The sequence below is a fragment of the Medicago sativa genome, chromosome 6 (assembly GCF_051527215.1).
Source record: "Medicago sativa cultivar Bolivia chromosome 6, Bolivia_mono, whole genome shotgun sequence".
Lineage (NCBI taxonomy): Eukaryota > Viridiplantae > Streptophyta > Magnoliopsida > Fabales > Fabaceae > Medicago > Medicago sativa.
Genome location: NC_140754.1, coordinates 85189576 through 85212897, shown reverse-complemented (window position 1 = coordinate 85212897; position 23322 = coordinate 85189576). Strand labels below are relative to the sequence as shown.

At 32.7% G+C, this 23322-nt stretch overlaps 1 protein-coding gene and 1 long non-coding RNA gene across 3 annotated transcripts; both read right to left on the bottom strand.

Annotated features, from left to right (window-relative positions):
• Positions 1-3309: 3309 nt before the first annotated feature.
• Positions 3310-19132, bottom strand: LOC146917628 (beta-glucosidase 12-like). Of its 2 annotated transcripts, XM_085719461.1 has the most exons (14): positions 18804-19132; positions 12288-12354; positions 11887-11956; positions 7778-7836; positions 7065-7140; positions 6658-6735; positions 6486-6573; positions 6135-6390; positions 5837-5952; positions 5034-5251; positions 4721-4752; positions 4304-4406; positions 4030-4138; positions 3310-3738 (listed from the first exon to the last, which is right to left on the bottom strand). In XM_085719461.1, the coding sequence occupies exons 1-14, from the start codon at positions 18860-18862 to the stop codon at positions 3543-3545; spliced, it is 1527 nt and encodes a 508-aa protein (XP_085575587.1). In that variant the 5' UTR covers positions 18863-19132; the 3' UTR covers positions 3310-3542. The 2 variants fall into 2 exon arrangements, with proteins under 2 accessions (XP_085575587.1, XP_085575586.1); XM_085719460.1 differs by lacking the exon at positions 18804-19132 and having other exon boundaries at positions 12288-12516.
• Positions 17572-17811, bottom strand: LOC146917629 (uncharacterized). The gene is made up of 2 exons (XR_015015792.1): positions 17670-17811; positions 17572-17638 (listed from the first exon to the last, which is right to left on the bottom strand). It is a non-coding gene; the product is annotated as an uncharacterized LOC146917629 (long non-coding RNA).
• Positions 19133-23322: the final 4190 nt, after the last annotated feature.

The following is a 23322-nucleotide window of genomic DNA, read 5'->3' as shown; positions in this document are numbered from 1 at the left end:
TTCATATAAAATGCCGTTTATAATATACATGCGTTAGCGTAATAAAAAGAGCAGAGAAACGGATACGTGCATGCTCGTCTTTTCGCTAGTAATTAAAACAAACATTAGTAAACGTGCATGATTTGTTATTACATTAACACATCCCTTTCTTTGACACCATTTAACCGTTGGCAGATCTCAAAGAGATCACAGTTATATATTAAATTATATAATCTACATCATATCATTATGTATAATATATTTCTTCTTCTTTTTTCCGTGTGGATCTATAATATTTCTTGCAGCTCTTTATTTTGACAAAATATAATATCACATGGGAAAGAGATAGCTTGCAATTTTTATAAAAGAAAAAAAAGGATAACGTGCAAAATAAAGAATTGGGACATATATAAGCTGGCATAATTTTTTCTTAAATCTATCAGACTATATATAACATCTCACAGATATGATAGGAGTGTTGACTTATGAGATTAGATCAATTTACATAAAATAATTTTTTATCTATCTCTATTGTTTTCTTTTAGGTGGATATGGGACATATGGTTTATTAGATTACATTATATATAAACGATTTCAAAAAAGTTGTTCGGATCAAGTGCGAGTGATAAGTTATACTATTGTTTTCTTTTAGGTGGATATGGGACATATGGTTTATTAGATTACATTATATATAAACGATTTCAAAAAAGTTGTTCGGATCAAGTGCGAGTGATAAGTTATACATCGATTATAAATGAGTTTAATGCTGGATCTATAAAAAAAAGATGAGACATATTTTTTAATCGCTTAAGGTTTTGTTTGGAGATGTGGTGTTTCTCTTTCTTGTGGTCATGAAGCATTGATTTGTTGTTGCTTCCGGTACTTCCCGAACTTCCCATGCTTCGGGTTAATATATAGTATTCAACTCATTTGTGTGGTTGCTTCGGTTCTATATGGATGATTCTCGAGCCCCCCTTTTGATCCAATTCTGGTATGAGAGTCAATGGTTACTGTTGTTTTTCGATTTAAAAATTATACCGAACGAAATTACTGGGTTAGTCACGACTAGGTCGCTTTCTTTAAGACGTTTCGCGGCACTACCCTAGTTTGTGCAAGGTACTCTATCAACCACGCCGTCTCCAGGATAAAACAACCCAGATCACTATTACGAGTATATACTGCACAGTATATAGTCGCTCGAGAATTACACCTCAAAGTATGGTTCGATCGTTTGATCGAAGCCACTCGATACGGTACGTAACCGCTCTATTCGAAACCGATGGGACAGAAAGGAGTAGAAGAAGAAGAACGATTTGTTAAAATCGAAGGGAGAAGAGAGAAAACCGCACAGGAAGCATCAACTGTGAGATTTTGGTGTGAAGAATGAGTGGGACGAGCTCTCCTTTTATAGGCAGAGTTCGTGAGAATTACTTGGGGATTAAGTTTGCTTAATCCTTAAGCAAACGCGTTTTACGCGTGACTTGGGGATTAAGTTTGCTTAATCCTTAAGCAAAGCAAACACGTTTTCTTAATTGGAAATATCCGGAAGTTTCTTGGATCGGGTCGGAATGTAACACATCAATTTGTTACGTGTAACACTTTCGTATAATGAAAAATTAATTAATTAATTTAACATTTTCAAGTGACAAAAAAATATATCAATTTTCTGACCCACGACCCAAGCCCGGCCCGGCCGGTCGGACGGACGGCGGCGTCGTCGTCGCGCGTGATATATATATTTGGTAAGCGTTCACCCGTTCACAAAAATAGGTACCCCAAGCACACACCCTTGGAGGTCACCCCACCCTTATATAAACACTTACTAGTTGGGGTGACTCTCCAATGTGGGACATTTTTAAGTCACATACCCACACACTAGTTTCTCATAGTGTTTTTCTTTCTTTCCAATTTTCTCACTAGACTTTAACTAGTGTTCCAACAATCCCCCACTTGACTTCAAAATGGTTTCGAGAAATAACGTAAAGCGTTTCCATAAGATTTGCTAATATACAAAGGTGTCGCCAACAACTTGAACCTTTGCATAGTGGAAGGTATTCTGATTTAACAAGAGTTGCTTACAGCATTGAACTCTATCTCAGACATAGATTCCACACACAAACCTTTTCATAGGTGTATTCTAAAAGCCCGTGCGTTTTAAGGCCCTGCACGTGTATCCCGGTTTTAACGAATGCTCTAGGAATTCTGCCTCAAAATTCCATAGGACCGGCCTAAGTTCCACATTCGTATAGGTGAGTCTATCAAGGGTACTCCTGTAGCTGTGTACCCCACTCAACATAGAGTATAGATCTCATTAAGAGTTACTATTACCTCATCCTTCTTTCGCTGCAGGATCATGCTTTCTATATTCTTTCTCTCATAGCATGTTCTACCACTTCATGACTTGTTTTTACCCATTGAACCTAAATCTTGGGATCTCCAGTCATATAGGTCGGGTTACCATCATTTAGTGGGCTATAGACATTAGTCCCATCCTACTGGATGTTTCTCGGACTTTCTCTCTATTAAGTCCTTTCGTCAAAGGATCAGCTAAGTTTTCATTCGTACGTACAAAATCAACTCTAACCGCTCCATTAGAGATACACTCTCTAATCGTGCTGTGTTTTCGTCAATATCCCCACCCCCACTCAAAAAAGAAAAATAAACATGTTTCATGTTTCAATTTCTAAATAAAAAATCATGTTCCATGTTTCTATTTCTAAGTTAAAAAACACGTCTTTAGTAAAAATAATTGCTGATTTTGAATTTGGTGGTTAACAATCATTATACGAGTGTTATTTTCAATTTAAATAGAATATTAATCTTTTAAAAAATTTGTGGTTTTTTTTTTATTAGGGGCCTATTTTTACTATGAGAGTCGAGCCTCCAGTTTCATAGGGATGGCCCTGGCTAATAATATATTTAATTTTTTATTTTTTATTTATTAATTATATTTTTTTAGAGGATATATATATATATATATATATATATATATATATATATATATATATATATATATATTTGATGATAATAATAATTAATGAAAATTAAATAATTCGCACCCCCTGATCCAGGGTCCTGGATACGCCACTGGACACCAGCCCTCATAAGATAATACATCTTACTAGTCTGTCAAACAAACAGTGTCTGTCATCACCTATATATTTATAATAGTACCATTTTTCTTTTTATCTTTGTTCTTTCATTTTGCACTTTTACTATTATATTTTTTTCCATTTGTACTCAATCACACGTTTCTTGCATTGTAAACTAACATTTGTGGCCTTAAACCTATAAACTAAGAACCTCTAAGGATCTTGCTTGAATCCTAGATTAATCTTTTAAGACAGTTCTTTTATACACATATTTGTTTTTGAGACAATTCATACAAAAAATTGATAAATAAGAACTCAAAACAGGTAGATAAGTTGTTCAACGTTATAAACGCTTTTATACACATCAATGAATATGTGACTTGACTGAAGATATTTATTAAATATAACAGAAATGTGGCCATTAGATATCATTTCTCATTGCATCAATTTTATGTTCACAAGTTCATCTTCTTAGCGTGAATCACTATATGCAACTATTTTATGTTGTAGAAAATTCTTGAACCAAATAGCCGACGTTTTTGGATATCTTTTGAGGCCATTATTGTAATCTGTGAAGTATATTCCAAACCTTGAAGTGTAGCCTAAACCCCATTCAAAGTTATCAAGCAATGACCATGCAAAATACCCTTTTACATTCGCACCATCCCTTGTAAAAAAAAAAAATGGATACATTAAACATATATACACACATGTCATAGATTAATTAGATAAAGAAGGAAATTGCACTATAGAAAAATAAAATTAGTATCTAAATTTCTATATAGAAAAAAATAAAAATGTGTCACGGAATTAGTCATAAATTTTAATGACAGAATTAGAGACAAAATTTATATTATTGTTCTATACATTTCTATCATTAATTTAATTTTTTTTTTGGTGAAAAAAACATTGATTTAATTTTTTTTAGAGCAACTTTTTATGTTTGGAGGGCACATACTTTATTGCAGTTTGAATATGGTAGAGATGACCATAGTAGTAATCAATCCTTAGTGTATCTTCAAGGGCTTTCTCAAGAGGGAGTGTTGGATCATTAAAGTCATCCATACCTATATATATAGATTCACAATATAGTTGTTTACCATCAAATTGTATATTAGTAAGAAATCAATACACCAACACATATTCGCTATTCAAAATTTAGTACAATCAAATCTTAATTTTTGCTTAAAGAAATAGATTGAAAATGAATATAAATGGTGTATTAGTATTACCATTTTCAGTGATGTAGATCAATGGATTGTTGTACTTTGTTTTAGTATAGAGCAACAAGTCGTGAATACCCTTTGGATAAATATTTAACCATTTTGAAGCTGCCTGCATGCGTAATATAGGTTTCCTTTACTTCAACGAATCCCAAGAAAAAAAATGAAAACAAAAACTATTTGACAAAAGACATGTTGTAAGAAGAGTGATAACAACACACTTTTTACCACACGTATTAATACATTTTCTTTTATTGATTAAAATTTATACAAGTTCCACTAAATTTTTATGAGACGGTATAATTTGATAGAACACATGTGAAATTCAACCAATAAAGAACATATGCTGGAATCAATGAAATATGTGTGTTAGAGAATGTATATCTAATAATGGCTGTGATTGCAATTATACTATCACTCACATACCTTAGGGCCAATAGGTATTCCATTGCGCTGGCCTGTGGAAAAAATATAATATGATAACAGTTTAATGGTAGTAGGTTGACAGTTCAAAATAACTTTACACACAGTTAATCAAAACATTTTGAATTGACACATAAATTAAAAACATTCTATTGCTATAAAAAAAAATATATGTGGTTTTGTTTAAGGAACAAAAATATATGTAGTTCTATGCTTAGTAGAAACTTTTTCATTTTGTCACACGTTTAAGATGTGATAGTAATTATAGTGTGTTATATTACTAAAAATCTCATAAGTCATCATTAAACACACTTACTTGTCATAAAAATAAGTGCATCTGTGTTGTAGCTGGGCTTGGCTTCACTTAATTCAGGTGCATTAGTTGCATAATAGGAAGTGTAATAGTTTAATCCAATAAAATCAAAGGATCCTTTTACAAGCTTTGCTTGATATTTTGAGAACTTTGGTAATCGACTCCCTACGATGGACCTCATGGAGCTTGGATAGTCTCCAATTGTCAATGGATCCATATACCTGCAATGCATTCTTTAAAATAGCTATTTTGATATTTGTACATTCGCAAATCTTCAAAAATATGGTTAATTCAGTTTAATAGATGGTTAACACGATAGTCAAAATCATGGCTAATTCAACTATGTGAATTACCCACAATTTATAAGGTAAATTGAATTAATCATCTATTTAATTGAGTTAACTATATTTTGCATTGATTAATCAGGTGTCGCGGGTGTTTAAAAAAACTGATGTTCATAGCAAAAAAAAAATTCGATAAATACAATAAAAGAAAATGTCAACAATGAGCTACACCATTTTATGGTGACCTTTCTCCTTTACTAGAGTTTAATGTCTTAATTTAATGCAATTGAGTTCCACATATAATTTGAGGTTCTTGCTAATGAGTGTCATAAGGGTACTTTTTAAGGATTTTTAATTAAGAAAATGTTTATAAAAAAAAGTTAAATAATTCAATTTTCAATGAATTGAATTTATCAATTTCTATAAAAACTTGCTATATAAAGGTTGTTAAGGAGTGCCCTTACAGCACTCGTTAGCATTTTCCATAACTTAATAAGGTTCATATATAAAGGAGATAATTACCACCCAAACATGAAATCAATGGCTCTTTGTGAAGCATCATGATCCGATTTTGTATCATAGAGTGGCACCATCCAGTGACACACTAATGTTATCCCTATCTTGCCCATTTGAAATTTCTGCATACAGATTAAAGCAAAGTTTAGGTCTCAATGTGAATATTAAATGATTAAGAAATACTTAGTATTGGAATTAAACACAAATCTAAAAAATGGCATTAATGGGAGGCAACTCTCGCCATATAAGAGGAGGCAAACCTAAATGGAAAATCTATCATACATTATCATATACAAAATAATACCTGATACTTAGTTTTGTAGACATTTACGGCAGATGCATGAGCAAGTATTTGATTATGAGTCATTATATAGGGTTCAGTGGCCGAATCTCCGCCGGTGCAATTCAAGTTTTGCCATGGTGAACATCGTCCTGGTGCCAAACTTCCATCAGTATAACCATGTTTAGCAAAGGTCCATGGTTCATTCAGCGTGATCCAATTCTTTACTCTGTCGCCGAATTCTTTAAAGCAAAGTTCCGCATAATCTCGAAAATCATTCCTACATATAGTAATAGTTAGAGGGAAAACACATGATGATATGCTTAACTTTATGATATTAATTATATTTGATTGATCATAAGGGATGTGAGTTACACTATATTTGGACTTAAAAAACCACCATATTCATCTTCAAGTGTCTGAGGAAGGTCCCAATGAAAAAGGGTCACAAAGGGTTGAAGACCTACATTGATGGATGCAATAGAAGTATTTTAGTCAAAACTCATTGAAAAGAAAAAAAGAAAAAATTAAGTTCATATATGATGACCTTTGGCCAGCAACTCATTGATGAGGTTGTTGTAATAATTAATTCCTTCCTTATTTACACCTCCACTAAGCTTTCCTTCTGCAATTAGTCAAGTAATCTAACATGTAAATAAGAATTGGGAAATGCTACTATGTATTTAGGGCACATGTTAAAGTACTATTAATAGAAATTATGTATTGAAAATTGGATCAATTTTTTTAAAATTTTCAACAATTAATTTTTTATAATAAATACTTACTATTGGAAACTTTATCATGTGCCCTAAGGGCAGTATGACTAATAAGAATTCGCCAATTAATAATCATTATACATTTGTTATCATTTACTATAAACATAAAAAAATTCTTATGGAAAGGAAATTTTCCAAAGTTTCTAAAAGAAAATGTCTATTAGCCCTAGTTTCTTACTTGGAAGTATTCTGGACCAAGAGATGGAAAATCTATAAGCATCCATGTTGATCTCTTTCACGAGCTCAACATCTTCCTGCATTATATCACGTGATGTCTCAACTATGCTATAGGATCATTATCATCATTATATTAAGGGTTAAATATGTTTTTGGTCCCTATAAATATGTCAACTTTTCGTTTTAGTCCCTCTAAAATTTTCCTTCAACTTTAGTCCCTATAAAATTTTCAATCACTACTTTTGGTCCCTATTTTTAATTTAATTTTTGTATTTTTTAATGAAATTGTGCAGAAATGTGTAAAATATTCTAAAAAAAAATTCCTAAAAAGAATTAGAATTTTTTAACAAAACACAAATTAAATATGAATTTTTAACCTTAAAACATATAAAAATTCATATTAAATTCATGTTTTGTTAAAAAATTCTGAATTTTTTTTGGAGTGATTCTTATAATATTTTGAATTTTTCTGGAAAATTTTATTAAATAATATGAATTCTACATATGAGTTTACTTTAAAAGAGTGACCAAAAGTGAAGATTGAAAATTTTATAGGGACTAAAAGTTGAAGGAAAAATTTAGAGGGACTAAAACGAAAAGTTGATATATTTATAGGGACCAAAAACATATTTAACCCTTATATTAATTATATTAATATATTATCACCACGCAAGTAAAAGAATCATGGACATGTTGGAGGGTAGTATATTGAACCTTATAACGATGGTATTCATCAACGGCTACATCTCCATTACTTCTGTCCTTTATTTTACCTGACAAGTTTAGCAGCAGAAAATGTGAATATATGTGATGGTGTTTTGAACCGGACATTGAACAAATGAAGAAATCTTTTTTTTATTTTAAAGAAATCAAAAAGTAAAGGATCAAATAAATCTCTTTTCGCATATGTGTTGCACGCGTCAGAGACTAGTTAATTAAACATTTATGTACCAAAACTATAGTAATGAAGATGTTACTTTTTAAGAAATAGAAAGGACCTCTACTTATTTGTTTGGCATGTATGTTCACCTTTTTTAACACTAAAGGAACTTGGAAAATAAGTTTTCTCAAAAACTCCAACATAGTAGAAAGAAAGCTATTCTAAATTTTACACATCCATCCATGAAGCATATTACTGTTATTATGAAACATGGCATCCATGGAAGGAATGAGAGAAATAGCTCAAAGTTCTTTGTATTGATGGAAAATGAATATCACAATATGAGAAAGTTAACCCACTTATGGGGAGGTTACACCTATATATACTAATAGGACTAGTATTAGTGGTAACTAAACTATATATCTCTAATAGTCCCCCTCAAGTTGGAAGGTGTTCAAAACACTTCCAACTTGAAATGAGAAAATACAAGGAAATGCATCAAGCAAATGAAAATACAAGGAAAGATGCCGGAAACACATCGGCTAAAAAAAAACAAAGTCATCAAACAAGTGCTTATCCAACAATAAGCAACCACAACTCAAGGTTGAACCAATTGAAGGAATAAGCATCCAAGCAACGCTTAACCACCATCCGGTAGAAGCCAATATCAACAAAGCCAATTAAGGCACAACACTTAACCATCAAGAGTTCTCAAGAACTCAAGATAGAAGCACAAGACAAGAAGAACAAGGATATCCAAAATCAATGATGATATTCAAAAAGGAAGTGCAAGGAAGAGCCATAGTCTACAATGGAAGGAGGTCATATACAAGACCAAGGTTCCAAAGATAAAAGTGGTGCCCTCCAATACCGAGCCGAGACAAGAAAAACCAAATGCAAGGAAGAGCCATAGTCAACAATGGAAGGAGGTCATATGTTGAACAAACTTCACACCAAAAGTACCATGAAGCAACAAGACCAAGCTTCCAAAGATAAAAGTGATGCCCTCCTATGCCAAGCCGAGACAAGAAAAACCAATGCTTCCAAGAATGAAGCATAACAAATATCTAAAGAAAAGGTCGTCGATTGTCCAAAATCAATGAACCAAATAGTAGTAGCAAAGAACATCATCAACGATCCAGTAATGAGAAAAAAAAATCAATCAATCAAAAGCTTCCAACTAAGAACCCATCCATGTCTTCAAAAAATTCACAAATGTAGACAACCAAGAAAGGGACAAAGTGCAGCCAGTTGATGGAACATAACAGGACCAGCAGGGTAACTCAAGCTGTAGCAGTCAAAACACATGAATACTTGCTTGTAAAATGAAACTATTTCTGAGTATCCAAAGTGATATTAACCAACAATTTCTGGCTCCAATTGGTAACAAAGAAACCAAATCAGAAAACAACAAATCTCATCAAATACCAGCCATAAGCAAACTCTAGAAAACTTGTCACACTATATCTTCAATCTTCACATGATATAGAAACCATAAGCAAACAGAAGCCAAAGGCATAAAATTGAGGACAAGCTACCAAGATGCACAATAATTTCCAAATATGAGTAGAACCCTCACACAAAAGTGGATGAAAAGAGCCTACATATCTCAACCCCAGACTTGCCAGAATTGCAACACATTGAGGAAGCAGTATACCAAAAATAACACAATTATGAATCCAAAAATACTGATGTAGAAAACCAGCTCAAAGATGGACCTTGAAACAGAACTGAAGCCATTACCAGCTCACATCAGGCCAAAGTAATTTTCATAGAAAAGAAATTATGCAGAACACTGCAACACAAACTTCATTAACGATCCAGGAACCAAATATGAGGAACCAAATTTCATTGAGGAACTTCCACAAACACCTTGTGAGCTCAATTTGTCATCAGAATTTTGTGAACAAATTATGATGAACCAGATCGGACAAAGTACAAGAAATCATCAATATGTTTTCAATGAAGCATTTCAACAAACACCTTAAAGGCATGGATCTAGATCAATCACATAAACTGAAGTAGAAACAGTAACCAGATCAAAAAACGAAAAAAAATACGAAATCATGGAACCCTAAAAATTAGGGGGAAAAATTGAGAAAATTTTGTGATGAGAACCAAGCCTAATCGAGCAAGAATTTGATATATAAAGATGAATTGAACATGAAACTGAACTCGAATTTGGATTCCAATCTAGAATTCGAAGCAGAATCGAACAAGAATTACGATACAGAATCGCAAAAAGTGATCACGCGAGAGAAACAAGAAGATGAATCATGAAAGATGAATTCGGTGAAGATGAATGTTGAGAATCAAGAACAAATCAAAATGAAACAGTGTTAAGGAATCGCAAGCAGAGAGAAAAGAGAGAACAAGAAAGAAAAGGAAAAAGAATTGAGAACAGCAAAATTGGAACGTGAAAGAAAGGGAAAAGTGAGAAAATTTTAATTTTCTCAAGAAAATAAAAGAGTAAAATAACATTGAAAGAAAAGGTGAATGAGAAAATTAAATTTTCTCGAGAAAATGCAGCGGAAAATCCTTCAAGGTGGATACCAACCAGGCTCTGATACCATGTTATGAAACATGGCATCCATGGAAGGAATGAGAGAAATAGCTCAAAGTTCTTTGTATTGATGGAAAATGAATATCACAATATGAGAAAGTTAACCCACTTATAGGGAGGTTACACCTATATATACTAATAGGACTAGTATTAGTGGTAACTAAACTATATATCTCTAATAACTGTATTAGGGACGAGTTCTTATTTTGCACATCCATTTTGTATTTTCTATTTTCTATTTTTTCAAGTGGAATTAAGTTTCCACTTCATATTTACGTAGGTCAAATACCTTTCACGGTCCTTTAAGATAGCTATTTTTTAAGTTATATGTTTATAACAGATTAGTCTTTTAATTTATTTATTTTTTTTGTTACCATTGGTCTTTTAAGTTATTTTTTTGTTACAAATTGATCCTTTAAATCATAAAATATTTACACTGTCATTCATCTTTTCAACCAACTTCGTTAAAAACTGCTTATAGACCATTTAACATTAAGATGGTAGGTTCAAAAGTGCTTATGACATCAAACATGATTACTTATACACATTTTCTTCTTCATGTTTTTGAATTTTCAAGCCTAATTTTACATATAAATATTTGATCAACAATATTACAAATCAAGTAATCGGTCAATTTTGTTTTGAATCAATACCGAATAACACACCTATGAGCTCTAATTTTGAGAGCAATGAATTTGGACAAACCAACTTTAACATTAAACATTTTTTATTAAGTTTGATGAAATTAGGATAATGGTGCAAATTTTTATAACTTAAAGAACCAATTTGTAACAACAAAAAAACTTAAAGAACTAACTTGTTATAATCATATAACTTAAAAGACCTAAAATGGTATTTGACCATGTAAATATGTAGGAATTTTCTGCGTATGAACTTATTTGAGTATGAGTTGACCATTAAGCCTGTAACAAAATGAATAGTTCTCAACAAAAATAACATATGAAATATAAATAAATATAAATCAATATGAAGGCAATTAGGTGATTAAAATTCTTGTCAAAAAAAGGTGATTAAAATTAAATACTCCTGCAGTTTGGTACTAAAAAATAAACCGCTTGCATTTTTATTATATGAACACCACTTGCAATTTTTATTCATATAGCATGGATCGTGAGGAATTAAAGAATTATATTATCTGTCAAAAGAGTTCAAAACTACCATTTCTTTAAATGAAATAGTTCAAAACAAACACATGCACCAACCTAATCGATAAGTACCATTCCTTCAAAAAAAAAAAAAAAGTATCATTCCTTTATTTTATGCATCTTTTGAAAAGAAACATAAGCAGTTTTTCAAAAAAAAAAACATAAGCAACTCATTTTAAACTAATACTACAAACAATGCATAAAGGAAAAGTACCTGGAAAATTATGTGTGAAAGTATCCCATATACTGGGTCCTCTTCCACCAACATTTGCTGCACCTTCATACTAAAAATATTTCATTGAATCAGTGACAGAAAATTTTGTTTCTGTAATTGCAGTGAGGAATCATATATCGAGATTTTTAGTTAAGGATTAATTAGAGTTCTGTGAATTTAAGACAAAATTTCACTATCTTTTTTGTTGTTGTAAGGATTCTAGTTAAATATTAGTGCAATTAAGCATAAAAAGGTAGACCCAGTGTATTGATTCAAAAAAAAATGACATTTATACACTATTATATAAAGTTTACAAAAAACATATATAAACCAAAAATATCTGCATACTAGTATAGTTTATCTGCATACAAGGTAGAAGAATATTGAAATATTTGGAGTACCTGGTAAGCTGAAGAAGATGTTCCAAAAATAAAACCTTCTGGGAAACTACTCCGATTGAGAGAATTACTAATATCATCATTATTTAACAATATTGTAGCTTCAATCATAGCCACATAACTAAGAATCACAATGATTCCTGGGAGAAGAAGAAGATTTAGTGCCATGACTATAGTTTGTATATTTGTTCCTTTCAGCCAAATTGTGCAGGTTTGGCCATTATATAGTGGAACACATGTGTGATTAAAGCCAAAGTTAAGGAATAGTTAAGATCAATAATTGGAATGCAAAGATTTAAAAAAATATGCATTTTATAATAAAGTTCAATTAAACGTGATACGGTATGCCAATGTCAGACTAAATTTTCTTATCAATATTAACAAAATATATCACGACAAGGATATAACTTTATTTATAATGAAAGCATCTTAATTTAATATAGAGTAAAACCAAAAGAAAATGTAATATTTTTCTATTTTATAACCCACTTAGGTTGACCTAGTGGTATTGACTTGGGGTTTGGGAGTCTGCTCCTCCTCGAGGTATCAGGTTCGATTCTCTTCGATGTCAAAAAAAAAAAAAAAATTTCTATTTTATTGGTCTTTCCCCTCAAAACATTTTTAAATACGAAACCACCCTAATTGGATCATTTGCATCTAACTTTCGAGTTGTGGCCGTCTGTCATAAGCTCGGTGCTTAACAAATCAAAATTTCATATAAAATACCGTTTAATCAAAATGGTTTGGTCTAATCCCCTTTTTTGTTCTGTGCTTTTATTTTCTCTTTTTAATGAAATGATTTGTTGCTCTTTGCATCTTTTAAAAACAAAAATCACAAATATTTGTATTCATAATTTTAATTAAAATCAAAATTTCATATAAAGTGCCGTTTATAATATACATGCGTTAGCGTAATAAAAAGAGCAGAGAAACAGATACGTGCATGCTCGTCTTTTCGCTAGTAATTAAAACAAACATTAGTAAACGTGCATGATTTGTTATTACATTAACACATCCCTTTCTTTGACACCATTTAACCGTTGGCAGATCTCAAAGAGATCACAGTTATATATTAAATTATATAATCTACATCATATCATTATGTATAATATATTTCTTCTTCTTTTTTCCGTGTGGATCTATAATATTTCTTGCAGCTCTTTTTTGACAAAATATAATATCACATGGGAAAGAGATAGCTTGCAATTTTTATAAAAGAAAAAAAAGGATAACGTACAAAATAAAGAATTGGGACATATATAAGCTGGCATAATTTTTTCTTGAATCTATCAGACTATATATAACATCTCACAAATATGATAGGAGTGTTGACTTATGAGATTAGATCAATTTACATAAAATAATTTTTTATCTATCTCTATTGTTTTCTTTTAGGTGGATATGGGACATATGGTTTATTAGATTACATTATATATAAACGATTTCAAAAAAGTTGTTCGGATCAAGTGCGAGTGATAAGTTATACATCGATTAATTATAAATGAGTTTAATGCTGGATCTATAAAAAAAGATGAGACATATTTTTTAATCTCTTAAGGTTTTGTTTGAAGATGTGGTGTCTCTCTTTCTTGTGGTCATGAAGCATTGATTTGTTGTTGCTTCCGGTACTTCCCGAACTTCCCATGCTTCGGGTTAATATATAGTATTCAACTCACTTGTGTGGTTGCTTCGGTTCTATATGGATGATTCTCGAGCCCCCCTTTTGATCCAATTGTGGTATGAGAGTCAATGGTTACTAATGGACCAGTTCCTTGTGTTCAAATACTTCCTGCAAATGGTGGCCAGGTAGCGTATCCTATTAATGCAACGACAACAACAGTGTAGGTGTATGTAGATCAAAAGGTTTTTCTTTGAGGGGGATCATATATCTATATGAAATGATGATCCCACACTTGTGGGAGAGATTGTTATGTAGCTAGCGTGAGAAGTTCCACATTGTTGAGAGAGAGATTGTTATGTAGCTAGTTTGAGAAGCTCCACATTGGATTGAAAAGTGAATGTTAAACAATATATAAGTAAGAGGACTTATAATCTCAATGCCTTAAATTTTTTAGTTAAAGATGTGGTATCAACTTCATTTGTATGATTGATGTTGATCCAATATATTTATTGAGGTGTTTGCATATGAGTGTTGTTTTGCTGGAGAGCCAACATATAGTTAAAGAAAGATGTTAGTAATTCATACCAAAGTATTTGCTCTTTTATGTTTGAGCAATGATATTTGAACAACCATTTGGTACAACCTATTTGACAACCTTCATTTTCTCTCTTTTCATTGGTCAAAAACAATGGAAAGAGAAAAAGGAAGAGAGAGAGAATAAGAATGAGTAAATAGGCAATTACCCCCCTGAAATTGTAAGTTTTGTCAATTACCCCCCTGAAATTAACAAAACTTCAATTACCCCCCTGAAATTGCACAACGTTAATCAATTTACCCCCACCGTCAATTTTTTCTGTTAGTGAACATGACGTTTTGCAAATACCCCCCCGAAGTTTTGCACTTATGTGCAAAATGCCCCCCGAACTTGAAAATTTATATATTTTTTTCTTATCCTTGACTTAAAAAAAAATATTAAAGACAAACAATTTATATATTTTTTTATATGGGATTAAAAATATATTTCACTTTAAATATTCAACCTATTTTTACGATAGTTATTTAGAAAATATTCATAAATTCCCTCAAACAAAAGAAAAAGAAAATATTCATAAATAGATATGTTTTGTTTTTTTTAAGGGAGTTATGCTTTATTTTTAAACGGTTCTCACTCTCAAATGAAATCAAAGTCACTTTGTAGTTTGTAAAATTATTTATTTTTTTTTTTAAAGATACCGGAAAAAATTGATATTATTTGTTTCCTTTGCAGAGAAATGGTTTTAGAGGACTCAAAATCTAGCCAGCAACCATTGCATAGAGTTGCTTCAGCTCTTAGAACGTCTCTCACCCACTTAGTTTCTACTAGAAAGCTTTTGTCCCGTTTTGAAATCTAACCAAATATTTTCTCATACAGAGTGCAATTTTTTTTCCTAATATAAAATGGTGCAATTAGCTTTCTTCTTACATTAATCTAGAAAAAAGGCCCCAATTTTTTTTTCGTAGAAGACTTTTTAATCTAAATTCAACTATTGAATTTATGAATATTTTCTAAATAACATTATTAACTATTGTAAAATTAGGTTGAATATTTAAAGTGAAATATATTTTTAATCCATATAAAAAAATATATAAATTGTTTGCCTTTAATATTTTTTTTAAGTCAAGGATAAGAAAAAAATATATAAATTTTCAAGTTCGGGGGGCATTTTGCACATAAGTGCAAAACTTCAGGGGGGTATTTGCAAACCGTCATGTTCACTAACAGAAAAATTTAACGGAGAGGGTAAATTGATTAATGTTGTGCAATTTCAGGGGGGTAATTGAAGTTTTGTTAATTTCAGAGGGGTAATTGACGAAACTTACAATTTCAGGGGGGTAATTGCCTATGTACTCGAATAAGAATATAATGTGAGTATGAGAGAGAAAGTTGTCTAAAAGTTCTCACAAAATGGTTGTACAAATATCATTTCTTTTTATGTTTTGCTTTTATACAGCGAGGACAAGAATCATGAAGTTGTCGCGAATGAGTTGTAGTTATTAGATAAATGTTTGCAGGTCGTGTTTTTCAATAAAAAAAAATGGGGAGTGTTATTTGAATAACCATTTGATTGACAATTTATGGGACAACCATAATTTACAAAGAAAAAGTATGGGTTTGCACGAAAATCAAAGCAATAGTGTTAAAGGACAATCTCAAACTCCATGGAAGCACAAATCAAGCTTGCAATGAGCAAGATGAAGAAGAAAAAATGAAACTGAAAACTGTTTATTATTTCATGTGAATGATCGTCTTACAAAAGAGCTACTCATAGGTATATATAGAACCTATTATATTCTAACTCAACTATGGTTACTTAACTCTCAAGTAACTAACTACTAACTAACTATTACAGCTGTAATTTGTTGAGCTACTAATTAGTTACACAATGAAACTTGCTAAGCAAGTAACCACAACCAACTTAAACTTCACTATCTTTAACATCCCCCCTTAAGTTGGAGTAGATATCAATCATGCCAAGCTTGCTCTGAAGACTATTGAAAGGACCAGGATGCAATGATTTTGTCAGTATGTCAGCAACTTGCTCTTTAGATGATACTGGCAACAGATGAATGACACCTTCTTGTACCTTGTCTCTAAGAGCATCTCCAATGGGGGGTCCTTACTTAACAAGGACCACTCCCCGTTAAGGACCCTCCATTGGAGGAAGAAAAATTGAGTCCCCGTTAAGGAACGGGCAACTATATAAGGACCCTCTCTCTCCTGGGTAACTAACGGGTCCCACGTTTAAAAAGTAATAAAATGTGTACTACTTGGTCCCACTTGCATAAAGAAGTAATAAAATATGTACTACTTGGTGCCACTTGCATAAATTAGTAATAAAATGTGTACTACTTGGTCTCATTTGTAAAAATGAGTAATAGATAAATTATTTTTGTTTAATATGTAAAGATAGTGAGACATATTTAAGTACTTTTCATTGGAGTCCTTATTAGTGTATTGTCATTGGAGTCATTGAGTCCTTAATAGGTACTTTTATTAAAAAACTATAAATAAGTGATGTGTCACGTGGGGTCCATTTAAGGAGTCCTTGTTAGGGAACTACCATTGTGGATGCTCTAACTACATGACAATCCATCTCTATGTGTTTAGTCCTCTCATGAAACACAGGGTTTGCTGCTATGTGTAAAGCTGATTTATTGTCACAGTAGAGAACAATAGGTGATTCATGAGGTATTTGAAAATCCTTCAACAAGTAAAGGAGCCATTGTCCTTCACAGGTAACTTGGGCCAGGGCTCTATACTCAGCTTCTGATGAAGACCTTGAGACCACAGATTGCTTTTTACTTTTCCAGCTTATAAGTGACTTGCCAAGGAAGAAACAAAAACCAGTTGTAGATCTTCTGGTATCTTGACATGCTCCCCAGTCTGAATCAGAAAAGCCCTTTAGAGTTAGGGATGATGATGAATTGAACACTACAAGAAAATTTGCATTTTGCGACACTTCATTTGCGACCTTTACCTTATAACTGCCTCAAAATGCACATTTGCGATGGTTGTTGCGACTGTTCTGGTCAACAGTCGCAGGATTTATTTGTTAAATTAGAAGGCGCCTTGTAATTGGTCATTCCCGCTTGGCCAAATTTTTCATCTCACTCTAAGACTAACTTTCATCTCCCGCTTTCTCCCTCAGTTTCCCAAACCCTAAGACCCAAACCTTTCATCTCACTCTCAAATCTCCAATTTCATCTCACTCTCAAACCCTAACCTCCAATTTCATCCCAATGTTTGAATCTAACTCCTCCAAAACCTAACCTCACTCTCAATCGTACGTTCATCTGTGTCTTACGTTCAATCTCCAAAACCTAACCTCACTCTCCAAAACTCAATCGGTGCTCAATCTCACTCTCCAAAACTCAATCGGTGCTCAATCTCACTCTCAATCGCCAATTTCAAGCGTGTTATGGTCTGAATCTGAACTCAACATCTTTTAATCGGTGGTGTTGTTCTCTGATTCGGAACTCAACCTCTTTCAATCGGTGGTGGTGTGCTCTTGAATCGGTCAATCGGTGGTGTTGTGCTCTGAACTCAACCTCAGTGAATCGGTGCTTTGACTCTCAATCTCATCAATCGATGCTCAACCTCACGCAATCTAACTGCGACACAACACCCACACCTCCGCTCATTTTTCAAAGCTCTGTGGCTCGCCGCTTCATGGCTCCGTTCTGGTATTTTTTTTTTCTTATCCTCACATATAAATTTGGAGTTAGGAAAGTATATGTGTTCAGTTTGTATATGTGTTCCGTTTTTATGCTTACTTGTTTAGCAATTTATGTGTGAAAAAGAAGATAGCTTCCTTAATGGTTGGTCAGAATCACTTTCACTGTGAAAATGAATTTCAGCAGAGTAACTGATTTGAATTTTTCTTGTTATAGATTTTTTTCCTTACTGTTTAGGTCCAGGGGAATTGATGAAGTCTTCTAACATTGGCCTAGTATTAGAGTGAGCATGTGCTGTGAAAAAGCTTTCATAATATGTGTGTTCTTATGCTAATTCTTTGGTTTCTTTGTGATGAAATTCTGTATTTTTGCATTTTGGGTTTCTCTAAGCCATTGCCAAGAAATTGAAAAAGGTTTCATTTGTTTTGTTTAGGATTAGTTGATCTGTGATATGGTTTGATTTTGTTGCTATGGTGAATGATTTGAAATGTATTTTTCATTGCTATATGTATTTGTACTTTTAGTGTGTGAAAAAAGAGATAATTTGATCCTTTAATTGGTTGTTCAGAATTTCATCAGTTGTAGGATGCAATTACAATGATTGTGGCTATTGTTTCTGATTTTTATCAACTGATTTATTTTTTCTGAATGGTGTTTAGCTCTTTAAATGTACATTTGAAAGCCTTAGCATCTGTAACAATATCATGGAAAAAATTGTGAAGTTTAGGATTTGGAAGAACATGTTTTTCTATTTAAGTTGTTGGTTTACTGATAGGTTACTTACCATGTTTCTTTTTGTGTTTATCAGTGGTTTAGAATATTTTAACTCATGTGAAGTGTAGTGAATGCATATAGTTTGAAGAAATGATTCTGTCAAGGTCTTATACTCATATTTTTGTTCCTCGATAGATACTTCTCATTTGATTTGAAACAATTTATATTTTAGTATATCCTGAAAATTTATAGTTCACAACATTTTAGTATATCCTGGAAATTCATGTTTTAGTAACTATTCTCTTTATTGAAGTTCCATGGCAAAAATAAGTAACTCACTAATGGAATCTGAATACTTTGCTATGTTCTCTAAATTAGAATTAAATTACGTTAATGGAAGCAAAAGACATGAAGAGAGAATAAACTTGAAAGATTATTCATATTTATATAGTACTAGTTGTTACTAAACAACCTTTTTGTTAAACGTAGACAAAGGAATCTTATTCTGTTCTATATATAAATAGAAACAATAGTTAGCCATTTATATATTTTGGGTTTACTAGAATTTGTATTGATGCATAACGTTGATGGATTGATCTTATTCATAATTAAAAAAAAGTGGTTCAGTGATTAATGTTACTACAAATAACCATGTGACAGTGAATGTGTATAATCAGCTGGATGAAGAACTTCTCATAACATGGTTAGTTTCACTCACTGTTACATAGAAAATGATATTCAGAAATCAAAATTTTGATGTTTACTGCAGTGTCCTTTGGTTTCTGTATGTTATTTCGAAATGTGTGGAATTTGTATAAGATAAAAAATAAGAGATAGGTACTGTTAAACACACACCATGTCACATTCGATGGCCTTATTTTGTTGTTCAGATAAAACCATTCGGTGGCTTTATTTTTGAAATGTTTGTTGTAGGCCTGGTGTTCAAATGCGGCGTAACTCGTGGCAGGATGGAGTTCTTGGTACGAATTGTCCAATTCCTTCAAAATGGAATTGGACGTATCCATTTCAAGTGAAGGATCAAATAGGGAGTTTCTTTTACTTCCCTTCTACTAATTTCAAATAGTGAAGGATCAAATAGGTAGTGCTGCTGCCAATACCTATCCTTACATTCAGGTAACATTTTTTTCTTCCTGTTTTGCTTTCAACTTTAGTTGATAATTTCATATTTACATTGTGTTAGTGATTTTCATCGTTACTCGTTAATGCTTTTAGTTAATACTTATGGTATACTGATTGATAAGTTTTCTAAATATGTAGGCTGTATTTGTGCATACTTCATAGACACTTTGTATATATTCTCTAAGATTGGAGTTTCTATATGAATTTCATGTGTTATGAATTTCATGTTTTGTTGTATCTTCTTACCTATGTCATTGTATTTGCATGATAAGTTTTCTAAATATGTAGGCTGTATTTGTGCATACTTCATAGACACTTTGTATATATTTTCTAAGATTGGAGTTTCTATATGAATTTCATGTGTTGTGAATTTCATGTTTTGTTGTATCTTCTTACCTATGTCATTGTATTTGCATGTCGCGTTGTATTTGTGGTTTCTAGTTGAAAGGGGAGACAGATATACAGGTTTGAACATTTACTTGACCAATTTGAAGTTATGGAAGAAATCCTCACAGTAATATTGATATAGAAAGTTAATCTTGAATGTGTTTGATAAATTAACAAAACGAGTTTAACTAAAATAGTTCGAGTCATTTAACCCTGATTATATTAAGTTCCAAATCATACAGATGTTCATGCCTTGTATCAAGCATGACATGGAATCCTAGAGACTGCCTTAACTGTGTATGAGACGAGATGGGAGTGTGTTTCTGTTTTGGTTGCGGTATCTGATGCAGAACCTGTTCTGCTAGTTCTATTTTTGGCTGGTTGGGAGTTTCTGCTATGGGCCTGCCGTGTTTTGGTGCCTGTGTGATTTCTAGGTGCCTGTGTGTTTGTTTTCTAGGATTTTATGTTTGCTGGACTGATTTTCCAGGCTGGTGTGTGGTTTCCTGCCATCAGTTTTTGGTTTGTTTGTTTTGGCCTCTTTGTATTTCCTCGCCGTTTTGCACTTCTGTTGCGTGGGTATTAATGAATATGCTATTTCAAAAAAAAAAATGTTGTGGTCAATTATATAGCTATGATTTAAGCACTATATGGTTGTTCTGTTGCACAAAATCAGTACTTTTTCAACTAATACACGTGGTCTAGATCAAATTAATGGCGGAAGAACACTAGAAATTGTTGGTGTATCCTGCAACTATTTGATGTTAGGTTTTGGTCCTGATTTACATGACCCCATTTTCTATATTGATTGAACACAACTTTGGTGTGTGTATACATATAGCTTGAAGAATCGTGTCTTTTATCTTGTTTACCGGAGGCTAAAACTCTTACAATGTTTGGTTGAGACAAAAAATAGTTCATTGTTGATATGGATTTAGCTCTTTGTTTATTTGATAGCATTATTGTGCACAGTTTCCATACCCAAGTTAACTCCTACTACTTCCTATTTGTTTCCTTCTTATTTTCACCCTTTTTTCTATTCTGTAATGTCAATAAAATTGCCTCAAGACTTCTGCTCATGAAATTGCAATTGTTTTCTAGGTGAAAAATCCAACAGCAAGAATTGAGCATGAGGCTAGTACGTCGAAAATTGGTGAAGATCAGTTATTTTACTTTCAACAGAAAGGAATAGACTATGAAAAAGCAATGGCTGCTATGATCTCTGGATTTTGCCGTGATGTCTTCAACGAGCTTCCCGATGAATTTGGCTCCGAGGTGAACCAACTCATGAGCTTGAAGCTTGAGGGGTCAGTCGGATAAACAGCTTGTTAGGCATCATTATTTTGAATTAGCTCAAGCCATTGGTTCTTAAAATTGTGGAAGTTCTCAGAGGTAGTGTGTCTGGAAAGATGTGTACATGATGTATATGATCTGTATAATTTTGTCTGAAACATATATAGATTTTGTTTGGAACCATGCCACAAAGAATCCATGAAACATCAAGTTTCAAACCTTAATGTATGATCTCTATTATTGTTATAATAAGAGTCTCACATTTGATGAGATAATGTCTGACGATATGTTTCAAGTATAATTAAACTGATTTATTTATTTTTTTTTAAATAAATTCAACATCTGCGACAGTTCCAAACTGCTGCAATGGGATTTTAAAAATATTTTTCATCAATTGCGACTGTTATAAACTGTCGCAACACCCCTTTCAAACAAAAAAAAATGTACTTTGCGACTGTTTTGAAGTGTCGCAATACCCATTGCGGCTGTTGCAGCGGCTGTTTTGTGAACTGTCGCAAAATGCTGTTGCGACCCCAACATCCCTAACAGTTCAAGAACAGTCGCAGATGTGAATTTGCGACCCTTAGAACAGTCGCAATCCGTCATTTTAAGGGTCGCAAAATGCATTTTTTCTTGTAGTGGAAGAATAACCCTTGGCCAGGATTATTTTTAAGAAACTTGAGAACATGCAATCCTGCAAGCATATGCTCAGTAGTAGGAGCATCTAGAAATTGACTCAATTTACTCACTGCATAAGCTATTTCTGGTTTGGAGTGAGTCAAATATAACAGTTTGCCAATCAACTTTCTATATGTTGTTGATTCAGATAGAAGTTCTCCAGAATTCTTATGTAGTTGGAGTTGAGGTTGCATATGAGTGGGACATGGCTTTGAACTTAAGAGACCAGCATCTTGTAATAGATCTAGAGTGTATTTTCTCTGACATAAAGTGATTCCAGCTTGTGATCTTGCAACTTCAAATCCTAGAAAATATTTCAGAGTTCCTAGATCTTTGATGCTGAATTTTTTGTCCAATAGGGTCTTAATTTGTTGGATTTCAGTAATATCAATCCCCCCTAAGACCAAATCATCTACATAGACCAGAATAACAGTGAAACCCTGAGCAGATTTCTTAGTGAAAAGGGAGTAATCTGCTTTGGATTGGATATAGCCTGAAGAGAGTATTGTTTCAGTGAGTTTGGTGTTCCATTGTCTGCTTGCCTGTTTCAACCCATAAAGGGATCTTTGCAATTTACACACTTGATCAGGGGTTGATAAAATAAGACCAGGAGGGGCTGCATATATACTTCCTCATTGAGATCACCATGAAGGAAGGCAGTATTGACATCAAGTTGGTAAAGATGCCAATTTTGAGAGGCAGCAATTGACAAAAGTACTCTAATGGTTGTCATTTTGACTACTGGACTGAAGGTGTCCATATAATCAATCCCTTCTGTCTGTGTGAAACCCTTAGCAACAAGCCTGGCCTTATATCTCTCAACAGTGCCATTAGCATGAAGCTTAAGTTTGAAGACCCATTTGCAACCAATGGCTTTCTTATGAGCAGGCAAGGAAGTTAATATCCATGTGTTGTTCTTGTTCAATGCCTCTAACTCCACTTTGACAGCATTTTTCCAATTTTCATCACACATTGCATCATCATAGTTTGTAG